The sequence below is a fragment of the Perissodus microlepis genome, chromosome 14, assembly GCF_051167445.1.
Source record: "Perissodus microlepis isolate ML-2025 ecotype Zambia chromosome 14, ASM5116744v1, whole genome shotgun sequence".
Classification (NCBI taxonomy): domain Eukaryota; kingdom Metazoa; phylum Chordata; class Actinopteri; order Cichliformes; family Cichlidae; genus Perissodus; species Perissodus microlepis.
In genome coordinates, this window is record NC_140474.1 from 11,726,416 (window position 1) to 11,745,652 (window position 19,237).

Genomic DNA, 19,237 nt, shown 5'->3' on the forward strand with positions numbered 1-19,237 from the left:
CTTGAGTGTTTTGCACAGACAGAAAACGGACACAGGAAGGGGAAGACGGACGCCCTTCAGCAGCCGCGGACGTGCGCGCACCGCTGGAGGCAGTCAAGCTGCAGACCGGAGCTTTGGCACAACTCTGGCTGCTGTTAGCGGCGGAGAGGAGAGAGGAACGGGAGCTGGGTGGGCATGACATGTGAGGCAAGTCTGCACAGATACACCACATAGCCAAAGTATGTCTGCGGAGGGGCGGGTCGATGCTCCGAGGGACTTGACTCAGGTGAATGAGAACACAGCTGCAGATTTCTCCTGTTTTTGGCTTTTTTGTTTAATTTTCTCATCTCATCGCTGAGAGGAGACCGATGAGGCAGCTGTAGACCTCCCCGTGCCCCACTTCACCCTGATTCAGCCTGGCAAGCGTCAAGGTGCAGCAGCCAGGAGAGAGGGGACAGAGGAAGAGCCGATGTTCAATTAACTATCCGACGAAACGGTGCATAAACGGAGAATAACGTGACAGCATTGCTGAGTGGCCGCAGACTGACAGAAACACAAGGGAGAGGACACTATGTCAAAGGAGACGAGAGTAAAAGGTAAGGAGACACTACATGCCTGGTCTGTGCTAACAGGTTGAAACATGCGTCTCGTGCTGCTGCTGGATGTTGGCGCGCACAGCCGTGTGCTGCGTGGATGAAGGCGATCCGTAGGAATGCGCTACGGTCAATACAGACCTCTGTGTGAGAAGCGGTCCGGTGGACTGTCCAGCCAGGTCCGTCTTTATATCAGTCAGACGGTTTGTCTGACCTGCCTGTGTCCGTAAAGGTGTCACAGCAGGTCTGCGTCAGATTCTGTGACGCTGCTGCAGGGTCAAATCTGGACAGGTGAGGTGCGAGTGACCTACAGACAGACCCGTGTTACTAAAGGTGAATGGTCACAATATGTATCACATTTTGCATTCGTTACTCTGTCTATAAAGAAACCGTGAATCACAATATAAATATCAAGGACAAAGTGCAAAAGAAAGGGAATAATGCAAAGGAGTTCAGCATTGCTAAAAATAGCTGAAGATTTTTTTTTTCACGCAGCTCATTTGATTGTTAAATTGGATATGTGGAATGTGAAAGAGTGTTGACAGGACAGTATCAGCAAAAGCCTTTGAAGTCCTGACATTTCTATGGCATAAAAGGTTTATTGTTCACTGGAAAGATGGGTTTGCTGCTCACACTTACCACCTGTTTGCGTTTGTGCTCTTTCTGCTAATCTGTTAGAAATGAAGTGCTTAAAAGGGCTGCTATTATTCTCTTTCTATGCACCTGCTGCAGTTTTATAGCTGTAGTGAAAGACCAGGATTTATTTATTTATTTGGTTTTGCTGTGCAAATAAGCCAGATTCCAGTGATATAGTGTCAAACATTAATAAGTGGGTTCACAACCTGGACGCATGATACCATCAGTCCGGGTTGTGATGTTGTGAGTAGTGATACTTTTCTTCTTTCATGCATCTGCTCTGCTGAAAAGCCTGTGAGCGTGTCACCTAATCTCCGGCGGCTTCAGGCTCACAGTGGCCTCTGTGCTCTGACCTTTTACATCAACTGAGAGTGGACGGAAAATTTCCCCGCAGGGATCAATGAAATATCAAATCATTATTACTACAGGTGGTGGCAGAAAGTGTCACAACACAGAGGGGATAATATTCTGCATGGCTTGGTCTTTAAAGTAGCGATTCCTCTGATTCAAAGTAAAACACCATAAAAGTCACAGGGTGCAGTGACATTCAACGGCGAACATCTCTGAAATAACACAAAGTAGATCCCTATTGTCAGCAAGCTGATTCAGACAAAATTGTCCAAACCATTTTAAAATTGTGCACAAACTTCCCACTTCAGTACTTTCCTTACTTTATTTAACTTATTCTGTCCTGTTTTCAGGAAGTGTGCAAAGACACTTTTTATGTGTTTACCATTAGAAAACAGTAGAAATATTTTGGTTTTTCCAGAATGCTCCACAAACAATCAACTGCCACTTCATTACTAATGAACACACACACATTACATCACTATCAACACCATCCTGAACTATTGATACAAGGCAGGATGGATCCATACTGTCATATTGCTTGCCAAATTCTGACCCTATAATCTGAATATCACAGCAGATGTTGAGACTTTCTAAACCAGGCAAAGTTTTTCCAGTCTTCTATTGTCTATAGTGTGGTATTCTGCTGCTGTGTCTGCTGCCTATCTGGTTCAGAGAGATGCTCTTCTGCATACCTTTGTTCTAACGAGTGGCTGTTTGAGTTACTCTTACCTTTTTATCAGATGAAAGCAGACTGGCCTTTGTCCTCTGACCTCTGCCATCATTGAGGTATTTTAACCCAAAGAACTGCAGCTTCACTGGATAGTTTCAGACCCCACTCTATATACTCTATAAAATCTAGCAACGATAGTGTGAAAAAATCCCAGCACATTATCAGTTTCTAAAATACTCAGACCAGTCTGTCTGGGAATAACAACCATGTCACGTTCAAAGTCATTTAAATCATCTTTCTTCCTTGTTCTGATGTTTGTTTTGAACTTCAGCAAGTCATCCTGGACAAGTCTACATGCCTAAATGTTGGGGCTTGTGGCTGTGTGATTGGCAGATTGAATATTTGCCTTAACAAGCTGGTGAACTGGCACGCGAAATGAAGTGGCATGCAAGTGTGTATGAAGTGAAGTCTTGTAACTTCTATGACGATTTACAAGACACAAACTTCTGCGTATAGGTAAAGAAATGTTTGTGACTGAAGAGTCATTGGTCTTTTAAAAATCTGATAATCTGCCCTAAATGATGTCACTTGAAATAAAAATATAGCTTTTATATTTGTGACCCTTAAAAACCTTAGCCACACAATTCTGATGTGAGTTCAATGTTACAGAAAAGCCTGAACCTAGAGAGTAATGATGATCTGAACAAAGACTGACAGCACAGTATATTTAGCATGAAGCATGAGCCAGTAATATCCTGACAGAAATCTGAAACTGAACCAACAAAATAAAAATCCAGTTTATTCTTAAATCCAGGCAAAGGTACGTGGATTACAATTTGTGTGTTTCTCATTCACTCACCAGTGGCAGAAGAGCTGCCATGCAAGGTGTTCACCTGCCACTGGAAACAAATTTGGGTTCACTATCTCGCCCAAGGATACTTCAACACACGGAAGGGCTGGGGATCAAACCATCAAGGCTGCAGCACAGCCTGCCCCTGAGAGTGAGGTGCAGCCTCTATGGGAAGGAGTTTGTTTTTCACAGAAATCAAGAGAGTAGTCTTATTTTTAGTAAACAGTCTCAGAAGACAAATTAGCTTCTCTGGATGCACGGAAAGCCATTTTTTTTTCTCACCAGCTGTAGCTGGATGTCTTCTCCAGTTAATCTTAATTATATTTCTTTGAGTCTCGCTGTAAAATTCACTAGCTAATGGAAACTACACTGTGCTGCCTTATATTACTTCAGCCTTCTTTATAAAATCATGCGAACCCTGCGATGCTCTGGCAGGCTGGTGGCAGATTAATGCCGATGCGCAGTTTGTGTGGGGTTATTGTTAGTACAGCCATATATCAAGCATGCTGTGTATCTGTTTTTATTAAATATCACTTGACCTCAGTTCCCAGTATAACTTGTGAAGTAGAACAGGTCCTATCAAAACATTACTCTTCAAAGCCCCAGCAACATGGACAATGCAGATGTTTTAATTTCATATCTTTCACGTATGTATGCTGATCTTAACTTTGTCATTTTCAATTATAGGAGCCCTGCAGGGGATGAAGTTCTCATTTAAAATCATCTCCTGACACACTTGGGAGAAAAATCTTCATTATAATCAAGTGTAGGGTCTATGAAATGTAAGGCAAAGATAATATGGATATGCTCTGTATTTCATCATTAAAGTGTAACAGCAAGTGTGTGTGATCTAAGCTTTCGGTTTGTACTCCCCTTTTCGGCTTTTGCAGAAATATGGCCTCGTGCCCAGATTCACTGACTGTCTAGCAAAACAGATGAGAGCCTCAGTTTTAATCATCCAAACACTGAAAGATAATTAGAACAGAGTAATAAGGATTTAGGAATTATACGAGCTGTGTGGAGTAAAGCTTCGGTCCTTAAAATAAAGCAGGTGTGACTCAGAGTGTAAGAAATATTAATGGATTTTTCATTGTGTAGCCATGCTAGCAGAAGGATAGCTAGTGCGACTGTTGGTTAACATTAACAAAGTGTGTGCCATGCAAGTTAACATGTAGAACTGTTTAATACTTAAATGTTGTTCAAACAGGAGCTTTACTGATCTAACAAAATTCTTCATAAAGACTGGGGTGATGGTCTTTAACATTGCTTTGCTAAATTTGTCTTGATGGTGTGCATGTGTTTAGCTGCTAGCTGGTTCATGTGTTCAGCTGCTAGCTGAGGGGAGGGGCTGAATCAATGCCTGCCTGTGATTCAGATTCAGGGGTGGTGTGAAGCTGTGTGTCAACTGGAGGAAGCAAAGACTGCACTGTTAGTTAGTATCAATACTGTTGCAAATGAGTATCTAATCCAATTTTACTGGTAGCATCTTAACATGCTCCTTATGTTTTTCTTGTTTGTAGCTTGTAGTTGCATTACTGCTACCTTATGGCAAAAAACCCCCCAAAACAAACAAACAAGAAATATCATAAACTTTTGATGTCTTTGTAACTTAATGACAATTTAAATGTTAAAAAAAAACAAAGTCATCATTTTAGCACAAGGTTTTGTATGACCCTTTGTAGGGCTGCTCGATTATGGCAAAAATAATAATCACGATTATTTTCACTGAAATTGAGATCTCGATTATTTGACGATATTTATTTAACAATAACAATGTATTGAATAATGACTTTAAAAAATAATATAAAATAGTGTGCAAATACTGATGACAGTGCAAATGTTTGCAATATAAGAAATAAATGAAAAATGTACTATGTTTAGTGAACTTTGCAGTGTTGCTCTGTGGTGCAGGTACACACTATGTCTACTTGATCCACGTCTGACTCCACGAACCCATAATGTTTCCACACCACTGAAGTTTTTTTTTTTTACCTCTCTTTTCAACCAACGGCAGTCACTCTCCTCTCTAAATAACTTCTGCTTAGCTTTCCGAGCTTCCCTCGGGTCCTCTTAATTGTTGTGACGCGTGTTCGAAATGCAGAAAGGTGCGCTCGATTTGCCCCACGGAGCAGCGCGAGAGTAAAGCACGAGGGAGGTGCTAATAATCGGCTCAGTCATTTTTAATGATCGTTGAAAGCCCAGATCGTAATCGAGATTAAAATTCGATTAATTGAGCAGCCCTAACCCTTTGTGGTTTTTATATGATCATAATAGTGCGACCCTGAAATACAAATGTGTAATGTTTATTTCTGCAAGCAGCTCAACATTACATTTGATAGTTTATTATCTTTTAATGAGACCAGTAATTCAACCAGCTGGCACGGGAATTCACACTTCAGTTTTACACTTGATTGTGCATCCCTGTTTCTGCTTCCACTAAAAGCTGAACCTTGGAGCCAGACAGGTATTGTGGTGCCATACCTCCATTAAGAATTTTTTTCGAATCACTGTCGGTCATCTTCGTCACCTCCTCCCTCCCCACAGAGTACAGTCTTACAGATTCCACTGTTTGTCCTCTGTTTGACTTCACTCACTATTCCAAAGCTCAGTGTAAGATTGCACCTTTGAGTTTTTGTATTTCTCAGAGCTGATGAATCTAGATCAGCCAGAAAGCCCTTTCTTTCAGTTGCTGTCCAAATAAAATAAATGGGTAGGCTACCTGGTGTTTTGCTGAGATTTACCGTCAAGCTAAAAATAGAACTGGATGATGCTGGTGAACAGTCTCTCCCCTTTCTTTCTTTCTGCTCCTACTTTTCACTCTCTGCAAAAGTGAATAGGGGGAATGGCAGTATTTTTATGTTAAAATAATTTGTTTTGTGATGTTTCTTCACGGAGAATAGACTGGTGGCACATTTTCTGAAAAAAATTGATTCTGCACTGTCAGTGATTCTCCAAACCCAATTCTTATCACTCACTTTAAGACATGATGAATACTTTATATACTGCATCATACTGCCAGCACCAGCTGTGTATAGTGTTGTCAAACTGGTAAAACGGTCCCCAGACAGCTTGTTTATCAAACAGCAACACAATGTTCTCTGAATTCTACAGAGGCGTGCGCTAATGCATTCAGCCTGTGACCTCTGTTATTTTATTTGATCATACAAAACAGTGTTAATTTGAATTTAATAGCTGTTTGTCATGGGGAGGCACAGTGGGCTTGTGTCCGGGAGCAGCGATTCACAACGCACAGAGCAGCTAGGCTGCTGATGCTGTTTGAGGTCACAGAAGAGGCAGTGGCAGGGGACCAGCTCATCTGGAGCACGGCAATAGTTCACTTGTCATCTGTCACAGCCAAAAGTCTTGATGTGGTGTGGAAGGCACAACCTGTGTTTTCTATTTTTCGCTTTGCTGAATCATATTCACAGACTCCAGAAAAGGTTTTTTAAAGGAACAATTACTCAGCATTATAATGCTGAGCTATTAGCAGAAGCACTTAGTTTACATCTATCCCGTGTCCTGCCAGTAGGGAACAAAATGTTGCGAGCAAGATGACACCATTCTGGGTTTCTGGTAATTTCCATTGCTCAGGGCTTTAAACACATGGGCCTGAGTTAAATCGCCATTCACGTTGATGAATTGTTTGGCAGCTTTTAAAAGCTGCACTTAATAGTAGAGATGCAGCAATTGCAGTTTTCTTGACTGATTCTGATTTCAGATTTCTTTTCTAAATGTCAGTTGGCAAAGTCAAAACATTCATTGGTTCCTGCATCTCAAAAAAATTTGTCCATTTTTTTTATTTGTTTTGGGGTTTTTTTTGACACAAACTGAATATTTTTGTGATTTCAAGGCGCAATTGTGACACAGTTTTAGTTTAGCTTAGTTTAGCCTTCAGTAAATAAACAGACTGATAAAGCTGCTGCACAGCATCTATCCAATACCAAAAATGTTGGCTTATAAAAACCTTAGCTGCTAAAAAGATTTAGCAGCTAATGAGCTAAACAATATCCGGTGGGAGGTAGAACAGTGTATTTACTAATTGGAAGGTTGGTGGTTCGATCCCCTCCAGTCTGCATGCCAAAAGACCCTCCTTGTGCATTCATTGGAGTGCGTCTGCACGTGTGCGAGAATGTAGATAGAAAGCACTTAGATGAAGAAAAAAGTGTTTGGGTGAATGAGAAATGTTTAAAACATGCTGAGTGAGCAGGTAGAGTAGAAAAGTGCTATGTAAGAATCTGTCTGTTTACCATCATTGTCTCAGGAGATGGTGGTGATCAAAAACTCAGTAAATATGGGTTTACATAAAAATAATGTAACCATAAACAGGCATTTCTTTGCTAACAGGTTTGTCACAGCAACTTAAAAGGTTGAATTACTATATTACTTTTGTTTTCACATCTTGTTTCTGCTTCTGCACATGAGCCAAATTATAAAATATTTTAAACACAACCTAGACAGAACACAATTTATCTTTCGGTCATTTCATTTAATGGTTTGTGTTCTTTGAATTCTGTGTAGAATTTTATTATTGCTTAGTGGTAGTGCAGTGACTGCTTTGCTGTCAGGTACTAAAATTCTGATTTATGACACATCTCTATTTATAACCAATCCAGTTTCAGATTATATTACCATAAACTGTAGACTTCACAATGTAAACCAGCAAGAAGTCTTCTTCAAGCAAGACAAACAGTACAGTAATATGTGGCCATTACTGCACAGACAGACAGGGATGCAGAACACGGTCAGCAATGATAATCATTATCTAATAGTAGTGTAGCAGTCCATTAACAGTCAATTGGAAGTGCTGATCTGTGCAGCTAAAGGATAGGTAATGGCATACACGAAGGTGATCTGTGTCTCTCATTGACTTTACTGATTGATTTAAGCTTTGCATGCAGGCTTAATTGCATTACAAAAACTACGACTAATAGTTATTTGCATTGCAGGGCTGGGTATATTGTTGTTTATTGTTTACCATGGGACGATTGCTGAGGCACGACATAAAAAGACTGAGCAGACAAAGAATCTGCTCAGTGCTACATCTAGTCAGCTTCATCTTTACTGGGACATGTTTCGTGTTGTAATATCAGCAGTTTCCTCCTTCTTGTTTATTGACAAAAGAAAAGCTAAATTGGTTTTCCCTTTGACAATGCAGATATCACACTCTGATGCTGTGGCTTGTCCAATAATCACTCAGAAGTGGTTTGCACCACCAGAGAGCTCTTCTGCCCTTCCTGCCAGCCACTGCAGCCCATTGCTCTTTTAGGGGCTGTTAGTTGTTTAGACTTCCTTGAGTATTAAATTCTGGTAATTATAAAATGAGCAGATTGGCACAAGTGTAGCTTACAGGCCATTTGGGCTTGAGAGGGCAGTGAGAGATAAAGCTCTGACTGGAAGAAATTTCTTTAGGTAGCAGCTGATCAAAAGCAGATGAGGTCTCTGATGGAGAGTGATCCTCGGTATGGGGCCATCTTCAATGCTGAGGGCTTGCTCCTTGTTTTCAAAACCCACGGCACTTTTAACCTTCTGCAGGCTCACACTGAAGCAATTTTCACATTCAAAATTGCAATACTTTCATCTTGCCTACACAAATGATCGTTATAACATGTCTAGTTCAATAAGACGTGGCAGTAAGAATGATTTCTTAACAGTGGACTGCTTTACTGGCAGATTTTTTTTCTGTTGAAAGATGAATATAAAGGTTGTGGAAGGTTGTGGTTAGATAAAAAAAAACCATCCATCCATCTTCTGCTTGTCCAAGTCAGCGTTGCATGGTGAGCTGCAGCCTAACTCAGCTGGCAAAAACTATAACCATGAAAATTTTAGTCAGTTTTGAGATCACAATTATTTAACATGATTAAGTATTGATTCAGTTTTCCTGAGCTTAAAACTTGAGGCAATTGAAAAACAAAGGCTTTCTTTTTGTCATTTCACCTTGAGTACTAGTAGAGATGCCACAATATCCCTCCAAATTACACACAAAGTTTCCTTTCTTGTCTGAGGTGTAGACGCTATACAAATACAGGCCATTTACCAGGCCATTTTAGGTGACAGTAAGGCAGGTCTGTCATACTCAACTCAGCGTATATAGACACTGATAAAGTGTCTATATGTGTTACTGGGTAAGCTTAATTTTTCATTATCCAAGCTTAATGCTATGAAACCACAATCTCATCTTAAACTTAACCAGTAAAAGCAAAACTAAAAAGCATCTCCCAAACAGGACAAACTATGGTCTCCTTGCTTGCAAACTTCTGACTTCCTCCGGTTCCACAGCACAACCTCCTCTTTAAAAATGAACTCTTATCTCTTGGCTTCCAATAAGTCTTGGACGACAGTCAAGGCACAGAAACTGAAGGACACCTTGTGCGTAATTTGAAGACGTCAGCAGCTCTTCTTTCAGAAGAGCAGTGTTTGATTCTCTGGGACGAGAACTCGCCGGGCAGGAAATGAGTTTGGTGTTTTTAGAGATACAGGAAAGTGGTGCACTGGATTTTATAACGCAGGACAAAATGAGAATGTCATGTTTTATGTTAAGCTTTTCTTTCTGTAAATATTGGAAGACAAACAATTTAGCTCATGGTTAAGTTTAACGCAGGAGTTTACACAAGAGTCATTCTCTGCATAGCTGGAGTCAGCTGTGCAGTCGGAGGTGAGATGTTATCTTCTTAGTAAAGTATTTGACAGAGATGTTGAGGCATGTTATGTAATAGGGAAGTCAGGAAGACGAATGAGTTCAATTATAAATCTTTCAGGAGCTGCACCAAAACTATTTCTTATTTCTCTCCCGGAGTTACTATCCTGAATCTCTAATTTCAAAACTTCAAAAGCTGCTGCTATCCAGTAGAAAAGATTGGTCCTGTGTTAATGCTCTGCAGATTAATGTGTGTCTATTAAGTTTCACTTAATGTAGCCTGTGAGCCATGTGGGCCAAAAAGCCGAAATGTGACGCCAATAAATCCAGGCATATCAGCCAAGTGTTATTGCTGTGCAATCAGGTTGTAAATCTTACAGGATCCATTTGCATATATTTTTTAAGTTATTATAATGTATGCAATAGTATCTCATTTTATGCCAAATGCATGTATAATTTTGACAAAAACTGAAGAATGTGACATTTACACATCTATAATAATCCTAAGTAACTTTGTCATTTTTAATGACAATAGCACACCTTTATACCACCAAACTCGAGAAACAAATAACAGCTCAGTGTCATGACAAACCCTGAAATTGTTAATTGTTAATAAAATATAAATTAATTCTGTTCTGTGACTCACTGACCACTTCATTAGGTACACTTTTTTAGTTACACTGCAATACTAAGCAAAGTGTACCACATCATTTCACCACCAGAAACAGCATGAACTTTGATATGAGGCACAGTGGATCTGTGCTTTTGTTCATACTGAACAACACTGGTGAGTGTATATTATTTGTGTTCTTGCACACAAAAAATGGAAAAATGATGTTGATCTACAAATTTCCATTAGTGTACTTAAAATAGATGCCTCGTCTATCTGTGCACGTGTACAAAAGGTAATAATAACTTAATTCTCATAAATTTTAAGGTTTATTCTCTTAATTCCTGAAGCAGTCCTTCTCAAGTGGATGTAAACAACTGTTTGTGGCAAATTTAGTTTATGACCAATGTGATGGTCCTGTCCATCATATAGCACTACACGAGACACACTTTCCTTCTTCTATTTCTTGCTGTCTGTTGCTATTAAGAAGGAGATCAGGTGCAGTCTTGACTAATGCACATATGTAACTTCTCTGTGAGGGTAAGCACTTCATAACTTACCCTTACGGCTCGGACAGTCTCGGTCGTTGTGTCCTTGGGCAAGACACTTCACCTACCGCCTACTGGTGATGGCCAGAGGGGCCGATGGCACGATATGGCAGCCTCGCTTCTGTCAGTCTGCCCCAGGGCAGCTGTGGCTACAACTGTAGCTGCCTCCACCAGTGTATGAATGTGAGAGTGAATGAATAATGGTATTGTAAAGCGCTTTGAGGGCCTTGAAAAGAAGCGCTATATAAATGCAATCCATTATTATTATTATTATTATTATTATTATTATTATTATTATTATTATTATTATTATTGTTATAACTACCAGAGAAGATGGATAAAGCTTTCAGTGTAATTAAGTGCCTACTCAGTCACCAGAATAAGAACAGTGCATTGACTGTTCTGAATCTTACATGTGGGACAATGTAGGATATTGCAGAATAAGAGGTACTTGTTAGTTCATATAACCCCTTTATTCATTGTATTTACAACTTTTACATGTTAGAAGTGTGAATCCTATAATACATAAAACCTAAACAACACTTGCAAGTGTGAACACACTCTTGTTAAACATGTGAAAACCTGTAGAGCATGACTATCTGAGAAGAACAGTGCATTATAAAGAGGTGTTTTCTCTGCAGTAGTTACTGCATTACATTGAAAATAACACAGCATGCTCTCTTAGCAATCTTTTTGCACCACTGTGTATCAGCAAGTTTTTAAGGCGGTTTAATGTCTGCACTCTGCTGAATTTATAATTCACTTTGTTCCTTTTGTTAGCACTCCTTTTGTTCCACTTTGTAAAAAAAAAAAAAAAAAACCTCCAAAAAACACAAAACACATATGAATAGATGCTGTGCGATTTTGAGAAATGGTGACTTCCTGCAAAGCCACCTGCTTGGCTATTTCACTGCAATTAAAGCCAGGTGCATGATCAACTTGCAGATGATATAGATGAATTACCACAACCTCTGGATACGTTACCAGCTAATGAACCACAGATTTAGTACTCTTCGTGGGCTTGATACCACCAAATGTTGTCCTGTTTATAACCTCATAATGTGCTGAAGCTTTTATGTACTATGTGTTTATTATGTGTATTCATTACTTGATTTTCTTTACAAATAGTTTAACAAAATTACTGAGGTTATATAAGCGTCAGCCTGAGGTGAGATATTATCTTAGTAGAGTTTTTGGCAGACTTGTATTTTATGTATTAGGGAAGCTAGAAAGATAAATGAGTTCAATTATAAATCTTTCAGGAGGTGCATCAGAACTGTTTCCTGTTTCTCTCCCTGAATCTCTAATTTCACAGTCTCTTCAACAGCTGCAGCTACTGAGTAGTGAAGACTTGCCCTTATTACAGTGCTACAGATAACGGTTAGGGGGGGAAAATTGCATTGCGATATTTGTATTGTGATATTGTGTTGACACAAGAAACACCAGGTATAGATAGTTTATTAAATAAATTATAATACTCTGGGAATACTACAAACAAGAGGGCTCATCTCATGCACCACCATCCTGAAGTAATATTAGCTGAGCAAACTTAAGTTAAATCAACTCAACCGAAAAACCATCCAACACTGGGCACACTTAGCTGGACAAAGCTACCTACTAATTTAGAGCAAAGCAATGGCTCAGTCACAATAGTCTACTAAAAAGAATGTTTCACATTGTGAAATCGAGCCTGGTAATTCCCACCTCAAATTAACGTATTTCTACTGAATTTCACTTAAATATAGCAAACAGGCTGAAAATCAATGGGAAATAGCATATAGATTAATAAATTGTAGGGTTTATTTAAATAGAATAGCCTGAGTCAGAGAGAGAGGTTTTTCTCCCACTGCGAATGTCCTATAACATATGAGTCATGCAAGATGAGAGATGTTCTTTGCTCACTTATTATACTGTTGATGTTGCTTTTGATTTATAAGTACAGACTAGTCACACATACAGCAACTTATCACCTTAAGTACAGCTGGATATTGATTACATTTTTTAATTTCCATTCCAGTCCTGTTTATTGATTGAACTCTTTACACATTTTTGTGTGTCTTTTTTCGTAACAGAGTTAAAGCCCATTTGCTTTTAACACCTTCACAAATGAAAATATTCTATTAGAACTCTGACTTGAGATTTTTAAATATTGACTATTGCCTGTAATGTTGTAAAAATCTGAATTCATAATATTTTTTGGTTGCTGTAAAGCAGAAATTCCTCTAGGAGATTTTTCAAACAACCATGCAGCGTATGCTTCTCTTTCTCTCTTTGGCTCAACTAACTGAAAGCAGCTAAACACCATTTGCATTGACAGATAAACATCCTTAAAGGAAAACCAAGTAGCTTCTGTTGGCGGAGAGTCAGCTGGAGCTTGAAAGATGCAGTCCAGTAGCTGCTCAGTGCCTAATCCAGGGAAGTTTCTTTAAGTAGATAAATCCTACTTAATGTGTTTATACTGCCTGAAGATGAAGGAGTTTGCATTTTTTTTGTTACAGTCTCTTTGTCTTCACTCGTTTTGCTGTGTTTGGAAACCTGCAGCAGAGTTTTTGGCCCATCATAACTGTACAACAATGACACAACCATGTTATACACTAAACTTACCAGATACTGAATTATCTATCCATCTAAAATGTCTTATTGATACTAGAGGTCACAGGCTGCTTTGAGCTGATAGAAAGGCAGCAGTAACTCTAATAGCCACTTGTTACAATCAAGGTTGGCAGAAGAGCACAATACAATAGCAGATTGGGAAAAACACTGCTAGGTCTGATGTTCATTTCTGGTGTGACATTTGGACGGTGGGGTCAGAATCTGGCCAGTTGTGCCAAGGGTTCAGGCTGGTGTGTCACTTTTGTCCCATTCAGGTGTCTGTGAAAATTTAAACCCCTCCACACCAACATTTCATATATTCTGGTTTGAATTCATGCTGAAGCTGAAATTGTGACACAATTTGGAGGTGTTTGCTCACCATGAACAGCTAGGATTGTACTAAGCATTCAGCAGAAATTGCTGGAGCAGTATTTATTTACCCCCACGTGATGCATGTCCAACATTCATTCTTCTTTTTGCTTTATTGTTGGTTTCTAAATATGTGGCTCCTGAACTGCTGAATACAGTGCTATTTTTCGCCTATTTTGTGGTGAGAAAATTACATACAGCGCCCTTGATAGTTTTTTTTTTAATTTATTTTTTACAGCTGGCTTCTGTTGCAGTTTTAAAGGGGTGAGAGGCATATGATGTATGTCAAAATGCTTGAAATCCACCTGTTATTTTGAGCTAATCATCCTCCGCTTACTTGAAAGTCAAAACATTTGATGCATAAAAATTCCTGCGACAAATTGTTCACACATGCAACACTGCCACAACACGTGTGCTTGCTGTATGCAAGTGGCAGATAGAGGGTGATTGCAGTGGAGGTGCTTTGGTAAGAGATACTGTCAGCTCACCATTTCAGCTGGCGGCAGGCTTCTGTTTAAACGCTGTTGCAAGTAAATAAAGGAAAGAAAGAGATGAAAGAAGGATGAATCACGAGCAGCCTCGTGTTGCTGTGTTGCTGCTCTGAAGGAAAGCTTTTTAGATATTTAGACATGGGCTTTCTTTGAACACTGTCCAGTGAAGTGCTGAGCTTCTCTCCCTCGGTCTTTGTTAGTTTCCATAAGTTCCACATTCAATTTCAAAGAGCAGCTGTTTTGATTTTGCCTTTGATTTTGTAGACAAAGGCAGTCTGATCAGAGTAACTGATGAATTATCAATTTTGTTTGAACAGTTTTAGCATATCTGAGTCCTCCCTCAGAAAACTAACCCATAGGTTGTTTGTTAAAGCTGTTATTATTATTATTATTGCACAATAAAAGTGAAAAATAAAATAAATGTGCACTGTGCATCCACAGCCGCTGCTGAATTTAAAACCAGACCACAGTCTTTCTCTAATCTTAACTAAGCACTGTAAGCGCTTCAACATACATACTGCAAATGAATATTGTAAGATCAAGATCAGATATTTTTTTTTATATTTTCTTTTTTAATAAACAACCTTTAAGAACACAAATAAACCAAAATAAACAAATAATCAAAAATAAACAAACGGGTGTACCATCTAGTGTGTATGTATATATATATATATATATATATATATATATATACACGCGCACACACACACACACACATATATATACACATATACATACACACACACTCACACATATATATATATATATATATATATATGTATATGTATACATATATATATGTATATGTATATATATATATAAAACACCCATCTCGACCCTGCGGGCGGTTTATCCTTCAAGCTCGGGTCCTCTACCAGAGGCCTGGGAGCTTGAGGGTCCTGCGCAGTATCTTAGCTGTTCCCAGGACTGCGCTCTTCTGGACAGAGATCTCCGATGTTGTTCCCGGGATCTGCTGGAGCCACTCGCCTAGCTTGGGAGTCACCGCACCTAGTGCTCCGATTACCACGGGGACCACCGTCACCTTCACCCTCCACATCCTCTCGAGCTCTTCTCTGAGCCCTTGGTATTTCTCCAGCTTCTCGTGTTCCTTCTTCCTGATATTGCTGTCATTCGGAACCGCTACATCGATCACCATTTTGTCCGTCTGTATCTGGAAGTCCCACAGGATCTTAGCTCGGTCATTCTCCACCACCCTTGGGGGCATCTCCCATTTTGACCTCGGGACTTCCAGGTTATACTCGGCACAGATGTTCCTGTACACTATGCCGGCCACTTGGTTATGGCGTTCCATGTATGCCTTGCCTGCTAGCATCTTGCACCCTGCTGTTATGTGCTGGATTGTCTCTGGAGCATCTTTACACAGCCTGCACCTGGGGTCTTGCCTGGTGTGATAGACCCCAGCCTCTATGGATCTTGTACTCAGAGCTTGTTCTTGTGCTGCCATGATTAGTGCCTCTGTGCTGTCTTTCAGTCCAGCTTTGTCCAGCCACTGGTAGGATTTCTGGATATCAGCCACCTCCTCTATCTGCCGGTGGTACATACCGTGCAGGGCCCTGTCCTTCCATGATGGTTCCTCGTCTCCCTCCTCTTTCTTGGGTTTCTGCTGCCTGAGGTATTCACTGAGCACTCGGTCAGTTAGGGCCATCTTCCCAATGTATTCTTGGATGTTCGTTGTCTCATCCTGGACTGTGGTGCTGACACTCACCAGTCCCCGGCCCCCTTCCTTCCGCTTAGCGTACAGCCTCAGGGTGCTGGACTTGGGGTGAAACCCTCCATGCATGGTAAGGAGCTTTCTTGTCTTTATGTCAGTGGCTTCTATCTCCTCCTTTGGCCAGCCTATTACCCCAGCAGGGTACCTGATCACGGGCAGGGCGTAGGTGTTGATGGCCCGGATCTTGTTCTTACCGTTCAGCTGACTCCTCAGGACTTGCCTGACCCTCTGCAGGTACTTGGTGGTTGCAGCCTTTCTAGCGGCCTCTTCATGGTTCCCATTCGCCTGCGGGATCCCCAGGTACTTGTAACTGTCCTCTATGTCTGCAATGTTGCCTTCTGGTAGTTCAATCCCCTCAGTTCTGACTACCTTCCCTCTCTTCGTTACCATTCAACTACACTTCTCCAGTCCGAACGACATTCCAATGTCATTGCTGTATAGCCTGGTAGTGTGGATCAGTGAATCGATGTCTCGTTCATTCTTGGCATACAGCTTGATGTCATCCATGTACAGGAGGTGGCTGACAACTGCTCCGTTCCGTAGTCGGTATCCGTAGCCAGTCTTGTTAATGATCTCACTGAGGGGGTTCAGGCCTATGCAGAACAGCAGTGGGGACAGAGCATCTCCTTGGTAGATCCCGCACTTGATGGTGACTTGTGCTATGGGCTTGGAGTTGGCCTCTAGTGTTGTACGCCACATCCCCATTGAGTTCCTGATGAAGGCTCTTAGGGTCCTGTTGATCTTGTACAATTCTAAGCATTCCAGGATCCAGCTGTGGGGCATTGAGTCATAGGCCTTCTTGTAATCAATCCAGGCAGTGCACAGGTTGGTCAGTCTGGTCTTGCAGTCTCGGCTGACTGTTCTGTCTACCAGTAGCTGGTGTTTTGCACCTCTGGTATTCTTGCCAATCCCTTTCTGTGCCCCACTCATGTATTGACCCATGTGCCTGTTCATCTTAGCCGATATGATGCCTGACAGGAGCTTCCATGTAGTAATGAGGCAGGTTATTGGTTGGTAGTTGGATGGGACCGGTCCCTTCTTGGGGTCCTTGGGGATCAGGACCGTTCGACCTTTGGTTAGCCATTCCGGGTGTCTCTCGTTAACTAGCAGCTGGTTCATTTGTGCTGCCAGACGCTCGTGGAGTGCAGTCAGCTTCTTCAGCCAGTAGGCGTGAACCATGTCGGGCCTATACATATATATATATATATATATATATATATATATATATATATACATACACATATATATATATATATATATATATATATATATATATATATATATATATATATATATATATACATACATACATACATACATACATACATACATACATACATACATACATATATATACACATACACACACACATATACTTAGACATACATACACATACCTACATACATATGTATTCGCCTATACACTCATACATACTGACATATACATATATACACATAACAGTTCAGAAATATGGCATACATAATTACAGAGATTCAAACAAAATCGGGTCTCCTTGACAAAATGTAATGTTTCCATTTATCCCAAATATCACTAAATATGTCATATTGGAGTCTATTAATAAAGGTAATTCTTTCCATTTTAAACATCCCATAAACAATCTCATACCAGTCATTTAGTGATGGAATTTTCACACTAAGCCATTTCTTGGTAATAGTCTTACGGGCAGCCAGACTCAGAATACCATACAACAGCTTGGACATTTTATCTACATTCACTGAGTATAAATATCCAAACAAAAGTTCATCCCAATTAAAGGGAAGTTGCATACTAAAACGATCTGTAACTCAGAATGAATCGATACCCAAAAAAGTGTTGATCAATGGGCAAGACCAAAACAAGTGGAAGTGTTTTATTCCTTGGGCCCCACAGTTTCTCCAGCAGCTAGAGTGATTAGAATAATGTTTACTTTGTGCAGGAGTAATAAAAAACCTACAGAGACTTTTCCAACCAAAACATCTCCATATATTAGAACTAGAAATTCTCCACTGAAAAGTACACTGCTGATACCAAATGTCATTTGAAATTGCTGTATTTGTTTCCCTTTCCCATTTTTTAAAATATAGGTAGTATTCCGCTTCTTAACCTCTTGTAGACCCTTATACAATCTAGAAATCATCTTGAGGCCAGGGTCTGCCTGGTAAGCCTTGACAAATATATTCAAAACAGGAAGAGAGAAAAGATCTGTTCTTTTAGGTATAAAGTTATGTAGGTGATGCCTAATTTGAAGAAACCTAAAAAAATCAGTTTTGCTTAACTGGTATTGATCTTTTACTGATTGGAAGTCCCTAAGAATTCCCTTATCATAAAACATACAATATGCCATTAAGCCTTGTCCTGCCCATTTTTTTATATCTTACATCTAACTTATTGGGTAAAAAAGCAAAAGCAAAATCAGATATTGATAAACACAAACATGTTAGGAGTTCCCTGAGAGTAGCCTTCATTTAAAAGCACTGGCAAATGGGAGAAGTTTGCCTTGAGGGCTTACTGCAAAAATATTGCTATAACAGAAAATGTGCATAAATATATATGTGTGTACATATGTATTAAATGTATATATGCATGTATTAATAAATGTAAATAAACTGTGATTAAAAAATAAGTCAACCATATACAAAATAGACCAGAAGAACTTCTGATTTCATATAGGACATGGACTTTAACTCCTGGATGACAGTCCTGTGTCTGACCTGTTTATTTGTTATGATTCGTTCAGTTCACTCTCACTAAGCTGACTTTCTGAATCTTTATCTTCCCAAAGCGTTTCTCCTGTAAAGCATCACTGTCGGAAGAACAGTAAGAGGCTGGGGGTAGTTAATGACACAGTATGCTGTCATGACTTCCAATACTTTTTTCCTCCAATTTGTTTTTAAAAACACAGCACTTTTGTATTTTAGAGCTTTCAGTGTTAAGTGGTGTTAATAATTAAACACAACTGGGACTTGGAACTACAACCTGATTACATCAACAGTCGTGTTCCTGTGCAAATGCATCACAAAAATGTGTGTGCACTGGGAGTGGCAAGGGTACAGAAAACAACACTCTTCACAGCATACTTAGTAGAGCTAAGTGGTGACAAGATGTTGTTGTGAAGCAAACTGCACTAAATGGATGGATTAAAAAGTGTCCGTTAATCTAAGGCAGTTTTACAAGGCGAAGAA

General features: G+C 39.9%; 1 protein-coding gene across 3 annotated transcripts in view; it reads left to right on the forward strand.

Annotated features, from left to right (window-relative positions):
- The first annotated feature begins 98 nt into the window (after nt 1-98).
- pitpnm3 (PITPNM family member 3) overlaps nt 99-19,237 on the forward strand; it is a 113,142-nt gene continuing 94,003 nt past the window's right edge. The window contains exon 1 of one of the 3 annotated variants that reach the window (XM_084951473.1): nt 99-575. In XM_084951473.1, coding sequence (XP_084807599.1) covers nt 551-575 — 25 coding nt within the window. In that variant the 5' untranslated portion in view covers nt 99-550. The remainder of the gene's footprint in view (nt 576-19,237) is intronic. The other 2 variants (XM_084951471.1, XM_084951472.1) reach the window with 2 other exon arrangements.